At 34.9% G+C, this 20,000-nt stretch overlaps 1 protein-coding gene across 35 annotated transcripts in view; it reads left to right on the top strand.

Moving 5' to 3' along the window:
* Nucleotides 1–20,000, top strand: part of LOC144960773 (talin-1-like) — a 146,447-nt gene that overhangs the window by 100,843 nt on the left and 25,604 nt on the right. For 34 of the 35 annotated variants that reach the window (XM_078894103.1, XM_078894101.1, XM_078894102.1 and 31 more), the window contains 4 exons: nt 601–741; nt 2,575–2,756; nt 3,281–4,565; nt 5,464–5,589. In XM_078894103.1, the coding sequence (XP_078750229.1) occupies nt 601–741; nt 2,575–2,756; nt 3,281–4,565; nt 5,464–5,589 (1,734 nt within the window). Of the gene's footprint in view, nt 1–600; nt 742–2,574; nt 2,757–3,280; nt 4,566–5,463; nt 5,590–12,657; nt 12,827–20,000 lie in introns of those variants that run through there. The other variant, XM_078894110.1, reaches the window with a different exon arrangement.

The following is a 20,000-nucleotide window of genomic DNA, read 5'->3' as shown; positions in this document are numbered from 1 at the left end:
TGCCTTCATCTTTTTTGGTATTTGTTTTGTTTTCTAAAAATAGTGTTGAGATGGTCTAACTGCAAAACCCCTATATATATATATTAAATAAATAAATCAATCAATAAATAGATGGATGGGATGATAGATAGATAAATAAGAATAATTGAAACTGAGTGAGTAAATTAAACATATGAATGGATGAATGAATAAACAGATAATTAAAGTATGACTGACTCACGAAGTATTTGGTGTCATTGTTTGTAAAGAGAATTCCTACTTTTCACTTGATGATGATGATGATGTGGATCATGATGATGAGGATGATGATGAGGATGATGATGATGAGGATGATGATGATGATGTGGATCATGATGATGAGGATGTTGATGATGAGGATGTTGATGATGAGGATGATGATGATGATGTGGATGATGATGATGATGATGATGTGGATGATGATGATGAGGATGTTGATGATGAGGATTATGATGATGAGGAGGATGATGATGATGATGAGGAGGAGGATGATGATGATGTGGATGATGATGATGATGATGATGAGGAGGAGGAGGATTTCCATGTCAATCTCTACTCTTCTTCATTTCAATCTCTGGCCAGGCTCTGGACAGTAATTTCACCGATGAAAACCGCCATAAATGTGCTGAAGCAGCCAAGCCACTGATCCACGCTGTGGAGGAACTTACAATCTTCACATCCAGCCCTGAGCTGGCCAGCAAACCAGCCAAGATCAGTGCACAGGTAAATCTTTTTTAACCCACTCAATCTTAGAGATTTTTGCTACTTTTCAAAATTGGAAAAAAATGTATTAAAAATGAGCATGTACGTAGATAGTTTATTCAACTATCATTAATATGTAAAAATTAATAACATTAGCTTTGATACTACGCCTATAATTTGTCTGAGAAAAATGTAATAAATAGACATGGGGTAGAAATAACCCTGGTATACTACGGATATTGTCGGTGTTAGGGTGGAGTGAGTTAATATCAGTATCGAAATGCTTCTGGACAGACATCTAAGCTATGGCAGTAAAATGGGAATGGGAATGGGAATGGGAATGGGCTCTCTTCTTTGTGAGAAGATCTTCTGCACTCATTAATAAGATAGGAAGAATTTCATTTATTCATTTTTGAAAATTTACATTGGGTATTGCCATAGACGTATGCATTTATGAAATTAAAAAAGCAAATAAATAATAGAAAGGAAATACAATGTCAATGACATAGAAGTAACCAACAAAAAGCTGAACTGAATACATCTCTCATACCTCCCAAATTCTCATTCTCTCTCTCTTTCCATCTCTCTCTTTCTCTCTTTCTCTCTCTCTTTCTCTCTATTTCACTCACTCCTTCACATAAACACACACACACACACACACACAAACATTCTTCTTCTCTCGTATCACCTTACTTTCGTCCCTTTTTATTCCCTATAATGAAACATAATATATTCACACCCACTGTTCACCCATGGGTACTGTGTGTCCTAATGTCAGTCTGATTGATTCCATTGGTGTTTGTTGAAGAGGAAGAAGAAATTGTCCAAATCAGAGCTTAATTATTCCATGAGAAATGTGTCCAATGTATTTGGTTATGTCAAAGTCATCGTGATACGATGCTGCTGGAAGCTGTATTAACCCTCTCCATACCACCCATAGGAAAATCATCACATTTGTTACGATGCTGCTGGAAGCTGTATTAACCCTCTCCATACCTCCCATAGGAAAATCGTCACATTCGTAACGATGCAATCAACATTTTTCTCATTCTAATTTCTTTTGTAAATCAAAAGATTTGAACAAAAATGTTTGCTATAGTTAAAGTATATTAACACTTTGTTGAAGAGCTCGTTTAGCAGAAAAAAATATGTAAAGCAAGAACCAACAGCTTTTGTGTTTGAGTGAAATAAATCTATTTTTGGAGAGGTTGAGTGTGAAGTTTTGGGGACAATCTGGAAAATGGCAGGTAAGGAGAGAGTTAAGTAATAAACAAAATTGAATACAACAACTTAGAAAAACCCCAACACGGACTGTTTGGGCTCAAAACCCTTCATCAGCTCACAACAAAAACAATCCAAACACAAACACATGACTTTAACAACCAGATAGATGACAGAGAAATATAGAGCACGTCCTTCTGTATTTTGTTTTACTTGTAGCATCCCTGTGTTAAGTCATCATGCGGCTATGTGGGTAGTGGTATAACACTCACTTTCGGATCAGAAGGTCTTGGGTTCGAGCCTCACTCGGCGCATAGTTGAGTCCTTGGAAAAGGCTTACTACTCATTTTCTCTCACCGAGTACTCTGGTGTATAATGAGTACCTGGCCGTCAACAGTGTTGTCTCTGTCCAAAAAAAATTGTAATGTCTAACAGGCGTCATGTCTTGTCCTCCATGTTGAATGTTGCGGTTGGCCAAGGTCCCATTGTAAAGTGCTTTGAGCACATTTTGTGGATATTGTGCTCAATAAAAGCTCAATTTTTTTTTTTAATTCTTTATTTTTTTACATGTAGTGCCGCTGTATAAAGTCATCATGAAAAAAACTGATTGTCTCTTTCCTAATCACCCTTTAGGCCCGCCAAGCCCAGGAGCCCATCCTCCAAGCAGGCCGTGCCATGGCAGAAGGGGCGTGTTCTATGCTGGGAGCGGCCAAACAATTGGCTGTCAACCCCAAAGACCCGCCCACCTACCAATTATACTCTCATCACTCCAAGAGTGTATCAGAAGCCATCAAACGTCTCGTATCCTCTATCAAGTAAGGTTACTCTGTCGGCATCTGTCTTTTAGTTTTTTAGTTTTTTTATGTACAATTTTTAAAATATATTTGTTTTTTATTTGTTATTATTATTATTATTATTATTATTATTATTATTATTATTATTATTATTATTATGTTTAATATCTTAATAATTCTCACTTTGACTCTCCGTGAATTAAAATAATTGAAGATTGTGTTAAAAACTGAGTTTTAATTGTGCAACTTTGTAGTCTTGCCCTTGTGCGTGTAGGACTAAAGAGTCGAGTCCTGGCACAGTAAAGTTGTAGTCCTTTGAATAGGCTATTCACATTGTTTCACTGTACTCAAGTGTAAATAAATACCTGGCTGCTATTGGCATTGTTTCAATTTTAAAACAAAACAAATAGTACCTTACAAACCTCATGTTTCATGTTCAATGTTGCTGTTGTCCTGGGACCCCTTGTAAAGCACTTTGAGCATTTTGAGTAGATATTGTGCTATAGAAATGGTCAAATTTGTTTTTTAATTTTGTTTGTCTTCAGGGACAGTGCTCCAGGCCAACAAGAGTGTGATGGAGCAATCGAACACCTCAACTCTGTCATGAGGGACCTTGACCAGGCATCTCTGTCTGCCATCAGTCAGAACATGCAGCCCCGAGATGAGAAATCCCACAAGGCCTATCAGGAACAGATGATCAACAGTGCCAGAGAGATCCTCGACAGAATCGATGAGATCAGACAAGCGGCTAAAGAGGAACCCCAAAATCTGGGTCACCTGGTGTCGACGGTGTCGTCGTACTTTGAGCCCCTGGCCAAGTCTTCCATTGGATCGGCTTCCAAGACGATGAACTCCAAGCAGCAGATGAATATCCTCGACCTCACCAAGACAGTGACCGAGTCAGCTTTGCAGTTTATGTACGCTTGTAAAGAAGGAGGGGGTAACACTAAAGCGTCGCACACTCACGGCCAGATTGACAATGCAGCTGATGATATGAAAGACGTCTTGCAAGATCTCCTCTCCCTGATGGAAGACCAGGCATCTCAGGCCGGTGTTGTCAACAGCATGATTGACACCATCACCAAAGCCATTGCTAAGACGGATGAGAGGCAAACAGATCGGATGTCCTTCTTTGAAAACTTATCCTTTGTGGACCATCAGACCAACATGGTCAAACTGGCCAAGCAGATTGCCAGAACCACTCAGGACATGATTGGAAAGTCCTCGACCAATCCCAGCCAGCTGGGTGTCCTGGCCAACCAACTTACTCGGGACTATGCCCAGTTGGCCGCAGCGTCAAACGGAGCGGCCATTGCTGCAAATAACGCAGAGACAGGAAACAGAATCATAGGAACAGTTCAGGATTTGGGTAAATCTTGCGTCGAGTTGGTACAAGACGCAGGAAATATTCAATCCAACCCGTCCGATCTCTACGCCAGGAAAGACCTGACCGACCATGCTCGTAGCGTGAATGAAAAAGTCTCCTTCGTCCTGGCAGCTCTCCAGGCAGGTGCTAGAGGAACACAAGCTTGCATCAACGCAGCCAGCACGGTATCCGGCATCATCGGGGATCTGGATACGACCATTATGTTCGCATCGGCGGGTACGCTGAACGATGAGGGGGCGGAGTCGTTTGCCGACCAGAGAGAGAACATCCTGAAGACGGCGAAATCCCTCGTGGAGGACACGAAGACCCTCGTGGCAGGTGCAGCGTCCAACCAGGAACAACTGGCGTCTGCTGCTCAATGTGCTGTCAATACCATCACCAGATTGGCAGATGTGGTCAAACTTGGTGCTGCGTCTTTGGGATCTGACCAGCCAGAAGCACAGGTGAGTGTGGTTCCTTTTATTAATAGGGCTGTTTATTTCTAAAGGTTGTATTACAATTAAAATAAAAATAATAAAAATGATAAGGATGATAATAATAATAATAATAATGGTGATTATTATAATAAATGTTATTATTATTATTACTATTATTATTATTATTATTATTATTATTATTATTATTATTATTATTATTATTATTATTATTATTATTATAAAATGGTTTCTTGCTTGCTTTACAAGTACAGTCAAATTGAAGTGTTGTACATAATTGGGTTAGTTTTTATGTATGGGAGGTTACGAAGTGGTTTGGCATGGCCCCTCACTGGGGAAGTCCTGAAATGTCGCCAGTGGCATGGCCCCTCACTGGGGAAGCCCTGAAATGTCGCCAGTGGCATGGCCCCTCACTGGGGAAGCCCTGAAATGTCGCCAGTGGCATGGCCCCTTACTGGGGAAGGCCTGAAATGTCGCCAGTGGCATGGCCCCTCACTGGGGAAGTCCTGAAATGTCGCCAGTGGCATGGCCCCTCCCTGGGGAAGCCCTGAAATGTCGCCATTATTAGTTCTCTGAAGGACTGGGTACAAAACACTTCCAAGGAGTTTGGAACTGGAAGAGTAGAAGGTAATAAGAAATGAAGTGAGTAGGAAAGTGCCAGAAGACGATAGAGAATATAAACTTTGCGGCAGAGAAGAGGGCTTGAACCCGCGACCTTACTGGTACGACAACTCCGCCTGGCCAGGGAGATTGTGACTCTACTGTATGAGCTATCCACGACCCCAAAAACGTCACTTCAAACCTTAGTCTTATTAGAGCCTTCTCTCCCTGACTTCTTGGAAGTCACGGGTTCAAGCGTAGAAGGTGTGATGTGACAAGTTCAAACAAGACAATCATCTCTCCTCAGGTCCTTCTGATCAACGCTGTCAAAGACGTTGCCTCAGCCCTCAACGACCTCATCAGCGCGACCAAGAATGCATCTGGCAAGGCGGTTAGCGACCCCGCCATGTTGACTCTCAAGGACTCGGCAAAGGTAAGCAAGCAAGTCATTATTGATATGGGCGTAGCACATGCTTAATCATAATATAATAATAATATATTATATTTGTTGAGCGCTCTTCCATATCACGAGGAAGTGCTCAAAGCGCTTTACAGGACCATCAACAATTCAATTAGGAAAATAACCTGTTTTAAAAATTCTGTCAGGAAATTTTATTTATTTATTTATTTATAAATTTTAATTGTTTATTTAGTTAGTTTTTATTTATTTTTTAATTTATTTATTTATTTATTTATTTATTTATTTTTGTATTTATTTATTTGTTTATTTATTTATTTATTTGTTTATTTATTTATTTATTTATTTGTTTATTTATTTATTTATTTATTTGTTTATTTATTTATTTATTTATTTGTTTATTTATTTATTTATTTATTTGTTTATTTATTTATTTATTTATTTGTTTATTTATTTGTTTATTTATTTATTTATTTATTTGTTTATTTATTTGTTTATTTATTTGTTTATTTATTTATTTATTTATTTGTTTATTTATTTATTTATTTGTTTATTTATTTATTTATTTGTTTATTTATTTATTTATTTATTTATTTGTTTATTTATTTATTTATTTATTTATTTGTTTATTTATTTATTTATTTTTGTATTTATTTATTTGTTTATTTATTTATTTATTTTTGTATTTATTTATTTATTTATTTGTTTATTTATTTATTTATTTGTTTATTTATTTATTTATTTATTTTTATTTTTTTTTTAAATTTACTTTCATCATTTTGCCCTCTCGACCCTGGTGTAAATGGTATATGGACACCCATTGTGTGTGTGTAGAATCAATGTAGAAATGATTCACACATTTGATAGATAACAGGTGCATTCATCACTGAAAACAGCTTAATCAATCAGACATGAAATTAAACTCTGAATCTTCCTTGAATGTCCACACACTTTCACCCATGAAGATTTTGACATGACATTTACCTCTGTCATAACTTCATCAAATCTCTAGATATTTTCTTAGAATCTTGTTTATATCATTTGTCATTATGGTTGATTTTTTTTATTTTTTAATTTTGATTTTAAATTACATTTTACAAAATGTTTGTTTTGGTCCAGCCACTGTTTCTTAGTTTCAATCTATGGATATTATTGATTTAGAAGTTTATTACTTCGGATTAGAACGGTTGCCATGACAAACAGAGGCAGTGCACAAAGGTCACAGGGTAAAGCGTAAGAGAAGAACGAAAAGCGGAAGAAACAAAAACAAAAAGATAATTTGATTGTCAAGAGTTCAATTCATGGTAGGTCACATGGTGTAAATGTAGTCCAGGAAATTATTTTGACAAAAATACACAACACTAAATTAGTTCCTCCCAACAAATTCATTTCCTTTTTTATTTTGTTTTTTTTTTTTTGGTTTGTTTTGTCTTAAGTTTTCCTAAAAAGATTTGAGTGATGTGATTAAAAAAAAAATTTTGGGTTATGTTTTTTCATAAATTGACAAACTATCTAAAAGAGACTGTGGATTACTGGTTGCAAACCATGAATCTGTGAAATTGTAGATGCATCAACCACTCCAATAAAACCTTATAGTTCTATTCACAAGACATGAAATACGTGATACCATTTAAGGATTATTACCATTTTTATGAAGGAGGCGAGGTGACTGAATGGTTAAGGCAATGCATTGTGACTTGAAAGGTCCCAGGTTCAAGCCCCACTTCAGGCACTTTTGTTTTTCACTCCTTCGGCAAGATTATTCACCCTTATTTTGCTCATTCTTGCACAACAAAGGTGATTTCTCTTGAAGTGACACATTTGTTCCATGGACATCCAGAATGCCTCTATACATGCCGCAAGGAAGGGCCTAATTTATAGTAAAAAATTATTTAAAAATTTTTTTTGAGGGATGTTGTTTTCTTTAAAAAGGCCAACTTGATGTCAGGAAAATATGAAATGAAGTCAATCCAGTTTAAAACATTCAAACAAAAATCCTGTCAGGTCTCAAGTATTTGAGCTTCATTACAATATGTAAATCATGAACAAGTTAGCTCATTAGAATTTTGAGTTGTACAACAATATATGCAAATTATGGGACACACACACGACATACACGTACACAACATACACACATACACGCACACACATGCTACAGATAAAAAATTCCCACTCTATTAACCCTGGCATGGTGTGCCACTCATTGTTAATGTTGTCTTATTTGTTTTGTATGGTGTAACAGTTTGGCAACCATGCACACTTTTCAATAATTTTGTATGGTGTAACGTTTTGGTAACCACACACTTTTTCTTTATTCACTACTCTTCAAACTTTTCTGAATCCCAGTATATTTACTGTAACTTTTTCACAACCGCAAACTTATTTCTTTGTTTTGTGTAATTTTTTCGGGGCAACAAGGGCAGATTATCAGTCATCAGGGATAAGCAAAATTATGTTATGTAAATCACATAAAATTGAATCGTTTGGTAATCACTCAGGGTTTGTTTTTTGTTTGTTTTTTTTTTTTTGTTTTTTTTTTTGGGGGGGGGGGGGGGGGGGGGGGGGGGGATTGTGTGTTTTATTTTTGTTGTTTTTGTATGTTGTAAAGAAATCCATTGGGAAATGATTTCCATGCATTGGTTTCTAGGTTGAATAGGCTTGGGAAAGGAGAAGGCGAAATTGTGTTTGAATGTTTGTAGATTTGTATATAATAAAAGTTTGAAGTCCACCCCCAACCTATTCCAAGAATTCCACACATTTTGCTGCCCGACTCAGTCTTCAAATAGTCCATTAGGATTTGTGCTTGTGCCTTTTTCGGTTTATTTTATCTTATTTTATTTATTTATCTATATTTTTTTTCTATCTCTTATTTTAGTCTTGTTTTTAAAAGAATTATTTAAGAGAAATTTAATTTTTTTATTACTTAGTATTTTATTGTTTTTTATTTTGACCTCTCCCCTCCCCCCCCGCCCTTCCTCCACTCCCTCGTTGCTCGTTCGTTGTATGATTATTTCTTTTCCCTCTGTCTATAAAGAAATAATTTTCTGTAACACCTTTTTTATTTCCTACCATGAAAATGCCCACTAATTTGTCATTTAAAGTTAAAATTAAGGAGAAAATAAAATTAATTTTTGTTTTCCATCAATCTTCATTTTTCCAGTGGTGACCTTTGCCCAGCGGTGACCTTTGTGCATGTCTTGTCATGTCAGCACGGCTTATGCCATTATCTATCATTACTGTAGTCGCCAATGCTTTTTGGAAATACTTACTTAGACTTGACCGAAACTTTTGCTTTTTGTAGTATGGTAGATAATACCCAGAAATTGGTTGCTTGAAGTGACCATAGACCAAAATTGGGGGACTGAGATGACATCAGCCACCATTTTGACATCTGTGTAATTGGGTGACTCATGGAACACAATAGAGTTGAGACTTCATCGCTATTGAAAAGTTCTACTGCAAAAATGGAAAACAAATCTGGAGCCGTGCATTTTTTATGTTTAAGTACATGAGTCATTTAGAGCACTTGTGGAAAGCTCCGACTTACATCCAGAGTACATCAATTTTGCATCCAATTTTAATGTTTAAGTACATGAGTCATTTAGAGCACTTGTGGAAAGCTCAGAGTTACATCCAGAATACATCAATTTTGCATCCATTTTTTATGTTTAAGTACATGAGTCATTTAGAGCACTTGTGGAAAGCTCCGACTTACATCCAGAGTACATCAATTTTGCATCCAATTTTAAAATGTCCCAAGTATTTCACCTAATGAGAGATTTTTCATCCAAGCTTTTCGCTGAATTTATGATTTTCTATTTTCCATTTTGGACACGGATTTGAAGTTACACTTATTTTTCATTCTAAGAATTGAATATCGCTAGTTTTACTTTGTTTCCATTTAAAAAGACTTATTTTTAAATTCCTTATCATGTTGGTAAAAATCAACAACTGGAAATGGGAGTGTAAGCAACAGTTTGTTGTCATGAATCGAATCGTCATCAGTTTAAAGGAAAATTATAAGTTTTGAGTTGATAGCCGTATTAAAAAGAATCAAATCGACAAATCGCGGGTTGATATTTTGTGTAAGGAAAGAAGACGACATTTGATTTCCTGGTTTTCCTTGGGGAGACGGCATTTGATTTGGAATTGAAATCTGTTACTGGACATCACACAATGCAAAGGTGAGTTTTTTTAAAAAAAAGGATTTAAAGAAAAAAAATCTATATAAAAGTAATGGAAGTTGTCTTTAATCATTTACATACAATAAACGATGTCTAAGTCATGTGACATGAAAGCTTTACAAATTTTATTTGAGAGAGAGAGAGAGAGAGAGAGAGAGAGAGAGAGAGAGAGAGAGAGAGAGAGAGAGAGAGAGAGAGAGAGAGAGAGAGAGAGAGAGTCATGTAGTTTTCGGAGTGCTTTTTAAAAGTTGGACAAAATGAATGCCTCTTCAAACCGTCCTACATCATTTATAGAAAAAAAAATTATTTGTGATGGGTGATTTCCATTATTTTTATAGTTTAAAAAAAAAAACCTATAAAAATAATGGAAATCACCCATCACAAATCATTATTTTTATAAACATCTCATGATTCGATTTGGTGGATTCGAATCAAATCCCATTTTAAGTGTCTTTACATTGTTTCTTCAATAATCTCTTGGAATATTCTAGAACGTTAAAATTTATTTTTAAAATGGAATTGAAAAATAGTTTTTATTCATCAATTCTCTTCAAATTTTGGCATTGAGAAGGGAAAAGGGAGACAATCTAACACTGGTTTATTTGTCACTTAAAGATACTGAAATGCAGTATAATTCTCTTGTCACTATGACGACACTGACATTGGATGGTTGGTGTACATGGGATGATGACTGGCATGTGCAGCAATGCAACACAATTCATTATCGTTTACAAAACTTCATCTTTTCCATGTCAGACTATTTAAAAAAGAGACATTTTCTACTTGAATGATTCATTGTCATTAAAATTACATTCTAAAAACATTTCAAGGGGTCTACCCCCTCTCCCCTTTTAAAATACATTTCTAATAGTAGGCTTTTTATATTTCTAATTGTACATGTTATTTGTCAACAATTTCTTTTGTGTGTGTGTGGTAAATTAGGAAGGGAAATTGAGGAAATAAAATCCCAGAGCCAATAATTCAAGTCGCATGCATCCAAGTTGTGGCCACCCTTAGTCTAGATATAGTCGTGTATTATCCTCACCGTAAATATCATGAATTTGTCCCTCTCTTGATTGAATTCTCACCAATTCCCCCCTGGGCCCCTCCCACTGCCACACTCTCATTCACTTGTCTGTCTGACTTGTGGAGATGGAGAGTGGAGTAGAACAGGAACGCATGGTTTGCTGTGTTGTTACTTGATTCGTACTAACTAACACTCTCTCAAGTCTCATTACTAATAGCACTTAGCACTTTACAACAACAACACGTGACCAGAAATTGGAGCGGGAACTAAAAAAAAAGAAGAGGAAAAAGAATGAAATTTAATGATAAAAACAAACATGAAATGTAATAAAGCAAAAGAGTAAATAGAACAGCTGCGAATACCAACACACAGAACGTTTTGGGCTCAAAACCCTTCTTCAGCTGATAACAAAAACGATGGAAACATTAAAGAACTTAAAATCCAGACATACAACGAGAAGTATTGGGTCCATCTAGGTCTTGTCTTGTCTGTAAGTCTTAGTCAATAGTGGAACATGTAGGTGAATTGTAGGCGGAGAATTAATGATGATGATGGCTAGGATCTTTGATGAAGTAAGAATTATTGTCTTCACTCTGAATGTCTGATGACATGCTGGAGAAATAGTAAGCTACACCCAATATAATGAAAACAATCTGGAAAAAAAAAGAAAGATGAAAATAACATTCTGATGTAATACGATCAGTTATGGAATACTGTAATGTGCATATATTTGTTAGACAGACAAAATAGAAAAGATTTTTGACATGTCAATGTATGAGGACAACAAGTCTGGTTGGATCCATGAAATTCACACGTCCCCAATTTCAGCAGATAATGTGCCCAGAGCGTCTGTCCAGGAAGAATAACTTGTGCTTTAGTAACGATCAATGTTAAATTTCGATAAAGATTTGAACAACTGTGTATGAAAGGTGTCAGACAAAGCAAGAAAGTAAAAAAACCCATCCCAAATAATCAGTCGACCTCGATTGGGGATCGAACCTCAGACCTTCTGATTACTGGTCAGACGTGCTACCATTACACCATAAAGGCTCCCGGGAGTCATGAATAATGTCAGGATTACAGTCATCATCGTACACACAATTGAATACCTTTAGAGTCATGAATAATGTCAGGATTACAGTCATCATTGTACACACAATTGAATACCGTTAGAGTCATGAATAATGTCAGGATTACAGTCATCATCGTACACACAAATGAATACCTTTATGAGACATTAATAATGTCAGGATTACAGTCATCATTATATTCAAGCTACTTATGATCATTTACTGATCCATAGGGAATAACATAGAAAACGCTTCTCAAGATATCAAGCAGTTTTTTAAAAAGTTTATGTCGTCCTTCAGAGCCGTTGGGCCCATGGAGCTGGAGTTTACCCAGTTTCTGTGGCATGAAACGGACAATAGCAAATTGCTTGCTACCCTTTGGATAGTTCAATAGTCTATTGAAAAGTACTTTCCACCAGATCTAACACCCAGCTGCCCAATCACTACCGGGTGAATAGGCGTCAGACAGCACCCGGGATCAATCTCGGTCCCTTTGCATGTAAAGAGAAAGCTCTACCAACTGAGCTATCGGGACCCCCTCCTTTCTTAGTTTATGTCAATGGGAATTTGATAAAAGAAGGGGGAAAAAATATTTGAGAAATATCATCATGTATTTATATATGTGTTGTTTGATAAAATCAAACTTACAAAACTACAAACTCAAAACAAAACATGAGCAACACTTACTTGGGGCAGTTTTCCCATAATTTGTACAGTAAAAAATTGTTAATTTTATTGTCACCAAAAATAGATAGTTTTTACAAATAATTCTATATATTTTCTCTCCTATGTTCATTTTCAGATGACGAGGGAGTTCCACCGGTTCAACCCAGCAGAAGTTCGTTTTCTATGCGACATCCCAGTGGCTGTTTAGACAGAAATATCTGGAGGCATCTTGAGTTTGGAACAAAACATTGAAATATCTGGAGGCATCTTGAGTTTGGAACAAAACATGGAATCATTTTATGATGAACACAACTAGAACTGTCAGCTCAGGCAGGATAAAATAAAAAAAAGATTGATGATTGTTTGAAAGATGATTTTTCATGAGTACAAGCTGCCATTTTGTTTTTGTCCCTAATGTTCTGGGGAAGTTGATAGAAGTTGTGACAGACTGTAAAACAATATTGAACAAAAATGAACACAACAGCTTTGAAAAATGAGAAAATACCAAATATGGAATTATTTGCCCTCAAAACCCATCTTGAACCAGGAACAGAAACAGTAAAAACTATAAATGAAATCAAGCCCTATTCAGACTGACCCGATGACAAGAGGAATATTTGGCAAGTCTTGTCAAAATGTCTTAGAGCCAGGTCTTGTCTTCTTACAGACATTTCGTTCTATTCATTTTTGTTCAAAATTTTTTACCGTTCTGGGACAGACGTCACAGAGATATGGTTTTTCTTTCACACCCAGAAAGCACCCAATTTGATTTTCTCAGATGCGCTTTATGACTGTGAGCAAGACACATTGCCATGCTGCTCTCTGGCAGCCCAGATTGGTTTTTGATGACATGAAACTGATGTTGGGTCTAATTTTCGTCTAAAGTTTACAGGGATTTTCTGTCCCCTTGGCAGTGATTTAGTCTCGGGTTTTAGTGATCTACGTCTGATGAAATATACTTTCATCACTGTCTTATCTCAAAGCTTGGTGGAAACATTTCGTCATTTCGTGGTAAAGAAACTAATTTAAGCTTTGGTGCCATGTGGCTGTATGGGTGGTAGGAGCTTCCATCAAACCATGAAATATGTCAAACTGAGATACGTAAGAAATTCAGTACCTCACACGTATGCATAGCATTTATTTACACCATGATCGTTTACAATTGTTGTGTGTAAATGACCTCAGTTGTGTTGTGGAAGTCACCTCAGTTGTGTTGTGGAAGTGACCTCAGTTGTGTTGTGTAAGTGACCTCAGTTGTGTTGTGTAAGTGACCTCAGTTGTGTTGTGTAAGTGACCTCAGTTGTGTTGTGTAAGTGACCTCAGTTGTGTTGTGGAAGTGACCTCAGTTGTGTTGTGGAAGTGACCTCAGTTGTGTTGTGTAAGTGACCTCAGTTGTGTTGTGGAAGTGACCTCAGTTGTGTTGTGGAAGTGACCTCAGTTGTGTTGTGTAAGTGACCTCAGTTGTGTTGTGTGGAAGTGACCTCAGTTGTGTTGTGTGGAAGTGACCTCAGTTGTGTTGTGGAAGTGACCTCAGTTGTGTTGTGGAAGTGACCTCAGTTGTGTTGTGGAAGTGACCTCAGTTGTGTTGTGGAAGTGACCTCAGTTGTGTTGTGTAAGTGACCTCAGTTGTGTTGTGTGGAAGTGACCTCAGTTGTGTTGTGGAAGTGACCTCAGTTGTGTTGTGGAAGTGACCTCAGTTGTGTTGTGGAAGTGACCTCAGTTGTGTTGTGGAAGTGACCTCAGTTGTGTTGTGTAAGTGACCTCAGTTGTGTTGTGTAAGTGACCTCAGTTGTGTTGTGTGTAAATGACCTCAGTTGTGTTGTGGAAGTCAAGTTCACATCATTTTCACTTTAGAGCTTCATTTAGTTTTTGTCTAAATCTCAGGTTTCCAAAGCTGATGTAAGTTGTGTGTGTAATTTTTAAAATTGTTTTATCATTCTTTTGAATGAATTTTACTCCCCTGGCAAGAGTCGTGTAGAAATACTATGGCCATTCAAGTGCCTTCCATCTCATGTCTATTATCCAGTTTTGTTTGGCCCATTTCAGGAGTTCATTTTTAGGTTAGGTTTTTTTGGTTTGTTTTTTTTTTAAATTTAATTTTTTATGGACACTTTTATATCAAATAATTAATAGAGTTATCTTTCTTTTACTAAAGTTGATGTCATGCTCTTCAATAATTGTCCCCCCCCCCCCCCCCCCCCCCCCCCCCCCTTCTGTTTTTGAACATAGATTTATTTATTTATTCATTTTTAAATTTATTTATTCATTTATTTATTAATTAATTTTAGAATCATTTTGAATTCTTTTTCTATACGTTTTAACGTTTTGGATACAAAGAAAATGACATGACGTCACGATACAAGAATCTTTTCCAAATTTACTCTGAATTAAAACAAGGAATAACATTTCTTGTCCTTGCTGTTTTTCTTGCTTTACATTCAGTAGTGCTTTGGTAGCTGGGTCAGTTAAATCTGGTGGAAAGTACTTTGCGATAGACCAGGGCCCTACCCAAATGGCAGCAAGCAATTGCTATTGTCCAATTCATGCTCTATAGACCGGGATAAACTCTGGCTCCATTAAGTAAATTTTCCTCCTTGGCAATTGACACTGGGCATTTGATGGCTGTTTAGTTTATTTATGTGTGAAATATTCTTCTATATGATCTTGTGTGTAGGTTGACGTGTGTATGGCTCTGGATGTACACATTGGTTGTCATTTGACCATCTCAGTGGCAATTGACACTGGGCATTTGATGGCTGTTTAGTTTATTTATGTGTGAAATATTCTTCTATATGCGGGTGGTTGGATGGGAGCATCACCCTTGAATCATATACCTATGATGTTCGCATGGGTGTACGATCCGATAGTGATGTCGTTTCTTCTTCTCTTTACTAGCCTATCCTGCTTCTTTGGTTTGTGATTGTATTTTTGACAGGGGATATTTTTTTTTCTGTAAATCTTCTGCCTGTTTGTTCTTGGTTATTTATAATTTAGCTTATGATATCTTTAGGTTATGATTTTGATTGACATTTGTACTATTTTTGTTAGATTGCTTGTTTTTTTGTTTCAGCGGTCTCTTATATAACCTCAATTGTGTTGGAAGAGACCTAAAGCAACAAACAAAAAAAAATATTCTTCTATATGATCTTGTGTGTATGGCTCTGGATGTACACATTGGTTGTCATTTGACCATCTCAGTGGCAATTGACACTGGGCATTTGATGGCTGTTTAGTTTATTTATGTGTGAAATATTCTTCTATATGATCTTGTGTTTAGGCTCTGGATGTACACATTGGTTGTCATTTGACCATCTCAGTGTTATCATGCTATCATTTTGTCGTCAATATATAAGTCTATCATCAATTTTATATGATTTTTAAAAAGATTTTCGTAACATAATTTGATAAATGCAATTTATGATTGATAATACCCACAATGGCATTGGAAAAGATTTTGGAAATTAGCCCTAACATAATTTGATAAATGCAATTTATGATTTATAATACCCACAAAGGCATTGGAAAAGATTTTGGAAATGAGCCATAACATAATTTGATAAATGCAATTTATGATTTATAATACCCACAATGGCATTGGAAAAGATTTTGGAAATGAGCCATAACATAATTTGATAAATGCAATTTATGATTGATAATACCCACAATGGCATTGGAAAAGATTTTGGAAATTAGCCCAGCCCATTTTTCCAAATTTGATAAGTCTTTTAGAAGAGAATCATTAGAAAATGTCAATTGATCACTTTTTCATTGTTGCACAACACAGTCATAGTCATAGCAAACTGATGACCTTCTCGCATGGGCATTGTTGAATTACCTGCCAACCGAAAGTTTACCTCAGGACTGTACTGGAGTGTTAACATCTACAACAATTTTGTTAGGTGTGAATTTCTTGAGGGTGACAAATAAATACTAGAATGGACATGAGGTGGAAGCTTTAATTGAAGTTAACAAAGACAGATGATGCGGATGTTTCGGGTTTCCCCTTTGTCAGCAAAACACAATGAATGATGACTAAAGACGAATGAGAGAACTCATCAAAATATGAAGGCATTTTTTTTACAAAAACAACAAAGCCTGAGCTGTGTCCTGTGTCAGTTGATTTGGCAAGGGAATTACTTGTAATATTTGACTCAGTTGATTTGGCAAGGGAATTACTTGTAATATTTGACTCAGTTGATTTGGCAAGGGAATTACATGTAATATTTGACTCCGTTGATTTGGCAAGGGAATTACTTGTTATATTTGACTCAGTTGATTTGGCAAGGGAATTACGTAATATTTGACTCAGTTGATTTGACAAGGGAATTACTTGTAATATTTGACTCAGTTGATTTGGCAAGGGTATTACATGTAATATTTGACTCCGTTGATTTGGCAAGGGAATTACGTAATATTTGACTCAGTTGATTTGGCAAGGGAATTACATGTAATATTTGACTCCGTTGATTTGGCAAGGGAATTACATGTAATATTTGACTCCATTGATTTGGCAAGGGAATTACATGTAATATTTGACTCCATTGATTTGGCAAGGGAATTACTTGTAATATTTGACTCAGTTGATTTGGCAAGAGAATTACTTGTAATATTTGACTCAGTTGGGAATTACTTGTAATATTTGACTCAGTTGATTTGGCAAGGGAATTACTTGTAATATTTGACTCAGTTGATTTGGCAAGGGAATTACGTAATATTTGACTCAGTTGGGAATTACTTGTAATATTTGACTCCGTTGATTTGGCAAGGGAATTACTTGTAATATTTGACTCCGTTGATTTGGCAAGGGAATTACTTGTAATATTTGACTCCGTTGATTTGGCAAGGGAATTACTTGTAATATTTGACTCAGTTGATTTGGCAAGGGAATTACGTAATATTTGACTCAGTTGATTTGACAAGGGAATTACTTGTAATATTTGACTCAGTTGATTTGGCAAGGGAATTACGTAATATTTGACTCAGTTGATTTGACAAGGGAATTACATGTAATATTTGACTCCGTTGATTTGGCAAGGGAATTACATGTAATATTTGACTCCGTTGATTTGGCAAGGGAATTACGTAATATTTGACTCAGTTGATTTGGCAAGAGAATTACTTGTAATATTTGACTCAGTTGATTTGGCAAGAGAATTACTTGTAGTATTTGACTCCGTTGGGAATTACTTGTAATATTTGACTCCGTTGATTTGGCAAGGGAATTACTTGTAATATTATGTTTCATTGAGATGCACATATAGACTCATTGGCTAATTTCTATATATTTTATTCATCTTTATCTTCTCAATAATAATATCTACTTTTTTATGATATTAAAAAAAATTAATTGATATTTTTGAAACGTTTATATTTTAAAAAAGCTTTTTGAATTTTGTTTTTTCAAGTATCACTCAGCAGGATTTTGTAATTTTATCATTTCTTTGTACAATCCACAAAAAATTATCGATTTAATTTATTGAAAAAGTGTTGCTTTGTAGTCTTGTATTATAAGAAACTGGGCATGGCTAGTATTATTATTATTATTATTATTATTATTATTATTATTATTATTATTATTATTATTATTATTATTATTATTATTATTATTATTATATTATTATTATTATTATTATTATTATTATTATTATTATTATTATTATTATTATTATTATTATTATTATTATTATTATTATTATTATTATTATTATTATTATTATTATTATTATTATTATTATTATTATTATTATTATTATTATTTTATTATTATTATTATTATTATATTATTATTATTATTTATTATTATTATTATTATATTATTATTATTATTATTATATTATTATTATTATTATTATTATTATTATTATTATTATTATTATTTATTATTATTATTATTATTATTATTATTATTATTATTATTATTATTATTATTATTGGTTCGATCAATTTTACATAATATATACATTGTTGTCTTAATGTCCATATATTGAAATACTGTTGTTGTTGTCGTTGTCGTTGTTGTTGTTGTTGTCGTCGTTGTTGTTGTTGTTGTTGTTGTTGTTAAATATATCATATAGAAATTATTCCTTAAAGTTATCTGTTATTATTTATTATGTCTCGTAGACTAAAACAAATGCAAATTCGTTTTAAAATTTACCATTGAAAATTGATGCTGGATTATTGCATCATATGACAGCCATTTTAGCTGCTTTAACCAATATTCAATTTTCCTTCTTCTTGGTTTCTTTTGTAAATAGAAAAGCTGACTTTTCACCGATACGTGATATGGATGAAAACCGTTGAAAAACAAGTCATTGTTTAAAAACAAGTCATTGGTTTGGATTGTATTTCCTCCAGAGTTTAATTTTTTTTAATTTCAAAAATAAAAAATATAGAGGGATTAAAAAATGTTTTTTAAATCTCGTTTTATTCAGAAATGACTTTATAACCAAATTGAATCACGCCGTTCATTTTTAGATTTAAAATGATAATTAATATCAGGATTATTGGTGAATTCATTCGTTTTGTAAAAGTTTAGATTGGTCGTGAAAATGGGATGGGAACATTCTAACAAAGGGTAGTATTAGCGTGGTTTTAGAAGGGATTAACATTTTGGTCTAAAACTGAAAGTATGTCTTGAGTGTAATGAATAAAAAGTCCATTATTCTCAAAACAGAAACATGCATGACTCATGCTCTACAGATCAACGTGGGATTTGTGGCGGCGATGAAGTTGTGACAAATCTGGATTTGCATTTAACCAAATATTGCAGTTATCCAGTATGAAATTAATCTATTGTCTTGATAAATCAGTGTCTATTGTTACCTCTGTCTGTCATAGTCTATAGTAAAGTGATTAAAGTTGTTGATATATATTCTCTATACGTCTCTCTTGTTTTCTTTTTTTTTTGTTTTTGTTTGTTTGTCTTTATTTATTTATTTATTTTTTTTTTTTAAATGTGAAAACCAATTATAAAAAGATAATTTTAGAAAATTGCATTTCAAAGGTTGTCGGAATTGCATAATCGTGACTTTGTATTGGTGTGAATCCAGCCAAAACAAACCAACCAGACAAACTAATAGATAATGGTATTGGTGAGACCTTCTTTCATTTCCAATTTGAACGAGTTTTTGTTGTTGTTTTTTTTGTCTTGTCTTTTTTATTTCTCAGACCCTTGTTATTATTAGAAATGAAATCTAGCCCTGGGGTCTTTTGACTGCCTTTCTATTTACTATGGCTGATCTGATCTCGAGCAAGTATTGCAAGTGCTGTAAAATTCTTTAAAACAAACACAAACTAAATCGAGACAGAGATCCAACGGACTGCATTGAATCGTGGATGTCTTAATAATATGATAGAATCAGCCAATGCTTGCTCCATCTGCAAACATTCTAGGACTCAGAAGAATAAGCCCACCAGCAACTGCCCGACACAAATGTGACCCACCGTGTCGAAACAGTGTTATGTCGGGATGACCTAAAT

Source organism: Berghia stephanieae, chromosome 15, assembly GCF_034508935.2.
Source record: "Berghia stephanieae isolate SIO BIC M18660-M18661 chromosome 15, UCSD_Bste_1.3, whole genome shotgun sequence".
Classification (NCBI taxonomy): Eukaryota; Metazoa; Mollusca; class Gastropoda; order Nudibranchia; family Aeolidiidae; genus Berghia; species Berghia stephanieae.
This window is presented reverse-complemented; position numbering and strand designations above follow the sequence as displayed.